Raw genomic sequence first — 3,159 nt, forward strand, 5'->3', positions numbered from 1 at the left:
ATTCATATTATTTTGGTATCAGAATTTTGTAGACCTCATTTTGGTGGTACCTGTAACTGTTATTATTATTATTATTATTATTATTATTATTATTATTATTAAATATTATTACTGAAATGGTTATCAGTATTATTATTTAGTTATTATTATTGATATGGCTGCTGACATATCTTTTACATGGTCCACCAAATATTATAGAGCGGGATTTCGTATTTTTAACCGTCTAAATCCTGTAACTAGTCTAGGTTAGAACAAGAATCTAATGCTCACTTGAGGTAATTTCCCTTTTATGTACTTCCTGTTGATGGTCATTATTAATAATCATGTGTATTATTATTGTTTTAGGATCGTAACGAAAAATTATTTTACCGACTTCTATGCGAACATGTCAATGAATTGATGCCAATTGTTTATACACCAACTGTTGGTTTGGCTTGTCAAAATTTCGGTTACATTTACCGAAAACCAAAGTAAAAAAAAATTCAAAGATTTATTACATGCAACAAGTCTTTTGAAAAATTTTAATTTATGCAAAAATCTGGAAATGCTAAAACTTCTAAGAGATACTTTAAGCATGATGTTAAAATCTATACCTAAAAATTCATTCGTTTCAACAAAGATGATTCTCCAAAAAAAAAAAGGGAAAAAAACTTACAAAAAAATACATATGAAAAATACGTACCAAATTCTTACATACAAACTTTATTAATTTCTGATGATGGATAATACAGTTTTGCATATATTATTGTATAAGTCTAAATCAGAACTAAAACGATTTTTCCTTTCTTTCTTTTTTAATTTATAAGTTGAATAGGATATGCTTAGCAGAAAAATATGTATTAAAAGAAAGAAATTCACTTTTTAGGAAATTGTTTTTGAAAAGATACTGAATAGTAAATATTATTTTTTTTTAGGGCGAGTCATTTTTGTTGAGGAAGCGAAGTTTTCGAAATAAAATTTAAAATCGGTGTTTTTTCTGTAAAATTTGCATTTCCATTTCAAAAAATCTATTACATCAAAAACTATTCAAATTCAATTGGTAAAATTTGTCAGCTATAAATGAATAAAATGCATAATAATTACAGAGGTCTTTATATAACAATCAATGATAATAGCATCAGCAAAATTCATCATATCTTATCTAACTGGCCAGAAAGTGATGTTAGAGTAAGTTTTTTCGTTTTTATTTTTTAAACATGAAGCAAAAATGTTAGGTTCAATTTAACATTTTTTAATGGTTCTTGCTAAGTTTGAAAGAATTCGCAATAAAGCATTGACTGTTACTGCTTCTGAGTGATAAATATTTTATTTTAACTAAATGATTTTTCGTATGGGAAAGCAATGATGAAATACAACTCAGTGATTATTTCGATATTTGGAAAGAAGAAATTGTTGAAATTAATAGAATCATATAAAACAAGATTAATGCTTAAATTTTTTTTTTTTTTTGTTTAAATTTAGTATACGTACAAGCGATAATAGTATATGAACGATTGTTGAATCCAAAAATTTTTCAATATATATTCTTTCAGTTGCTCTAATATTCCAAAAATGGGATAAATAATTTTTTTTTTCACTATTTCACATAAAAATATGCTTTAAAAAATTTTTGACTGTGATGTTAAATAAATAAATAATGCAATATAATTATAATTTCCTTCTTTCTCTGGAAATTTAAAATTCACGGAAGCTTAACATTTAATTTTTATTTTCAGGCAATTGTAGTAACAGATGGAGAGCGTATACTTGGTTTAGGTGATCTTGGATGTTATGGTATTGGAATACCTGTTGGGAAACTTGCGTTATATGTTGCTCTTGGTGGTGTGCAACCAAAATGGTGTCTTCCTGTTCTGTTGGATGTTGGAACGAATAATGAAGTAGATGAGACAAAAATCTTGATAATTTTCTCATCCTGCAATCTTTTTTCTTACAAAATGTCACAAATATTTTATTTCAGGAGCTTCTGAATGATCCATTTTATATCGGATTGCGTCGTAAACGTGTCCGTGGAGCTGAATACGATCGACTTATCGAGAACTTTTTCTTAGCTTGTAGAAAAAGGTACTTTTAATTTTTCTTTTTTTCTTGAAGTTTTTTTTTCTCTTAAATTAAGAAAATCCGTACATTTTCATACGGTTTACGAGGTATGTATTATTTTCAACAGTTATCCTCATGTTTTGTGTGAAATTAATTATAATTCCTTCCTAGTTAGGTTTCTATACTACGGAAGTAGGAATTGCTATTCAATAAGAAGCAACACAAGTAACCAAAAAAAAAAAAAAAAATGGCAAGCATGACTGAGCAGCTGAAATAAATAAGATTGTAAAAAAAGAAAGTTGATTTTAAATAATTATTTTTGGTCAGTCATAGGAAGGACTTAAAAAATATTTTTATTTTACTTATTAGATTTCCAGAGTTGAAAATATAGCGTGAAGTATAATAGTATTAATAAAAACAAATTACATGACGGCAAACTTTGAATTTAAAATTCTTTTTCTTTTCCTTTTTTTTTTTAACTTAGACGGCAAATAGATGACAGTAATTTTTGAGATGAAAATAGATGGTGTTGATGGTATATGATGACAGTAATCATCGATTATTTTTATTTTAAGAAGTTACACCTTTAAAATAAATGTATTTTGTTCTTTTTCATCAAGGTTTGGACAAAAAGTGCTCGTTCAATTCGAAGATTTTGCCAATCAGAATGCATACCGTTTGTTGGATATCTACAGAAACAAGTATTGCACATTCAATGATGACATACAGGGTATGTTAATTTCTTACTTTTTCTTTTTCCTTTTAACTCTTATTTTCCACATTTTTACCTGTATTCATTATCAGTTATATCTTAATTTACTGCATAATTTCTTTTTTGTTTTTTAATATTTGAATCACTTTGTTTATTTGGTTATCTTACTAATATTTATTTATTTATTTATTTATTTGTTTATTCATTTCTCTTTTTATTTATTTATTTTTTTTTATAGGAACTGCATCTGTTGCAGTAGCTGGTCTTTTAGCTTGCTGGAAGTATACTGGTAAATCACTTGCAGAGGGAAAATTTGTTTTCTTGGGTGCTGGAACTGTGAGCTTATTTATTTGAATTTTAATTGAATTAAAAAAATCTTCAGAAAAAAAAATTCTTTCTACACAGTAACT

The 3,159-nt window shown here is 26.5% G+C and overlaps 1 protein-coding gene across 1 annotated transcript in view; it reads left to right on the plus strand.

Annotated features, from left to right (window-relative positions):
• LOAG_18532 (malic enzyme) overlaps positions 1-3,159 on the plus strand; it is a gene marked incomplete at both ends in the record, with an annotated part of 8,582 nt that overhangs the window by 2,878 nt on the left and 2,545 nt on the right. The window contains 6 exons of the mRNA XM_020451195.1: positions 346-470; positions 1,086-1,167; positions 1,716-1,877; positions 1,958-2,061; positions 2,658-2,767; positions 2,988-3,085. Coding sequence (XP_020305043.1) covers positions 346-470; positions 1,086-1,167; positions 1,716-1,877; positions 1,958-2,061; positions 2,658-2,767; positions 2,988-3,085 — 681 coding nt within the window. The remainder of the gene's footprint in view (positions 1-345; positions 471-1,085; positions 1,168-1,715; positions 1,878-1,957; positions 2,062-2,657; positions 2,768-2,987; positions 3,086-3,159) is intronic.

Source organism: Loa loa (assembly GCF_000183805.2).
Source record: "Loa loa unplaced genomic scaffold supercont3.350, whole genome shotgun sequence".
Classification (NCBI taxonomy): Eukaryota; Metazoa; Nematoda; class Chromadorea; order Rhabditida; family Onchocercidae; genus Loa; species Loa loa.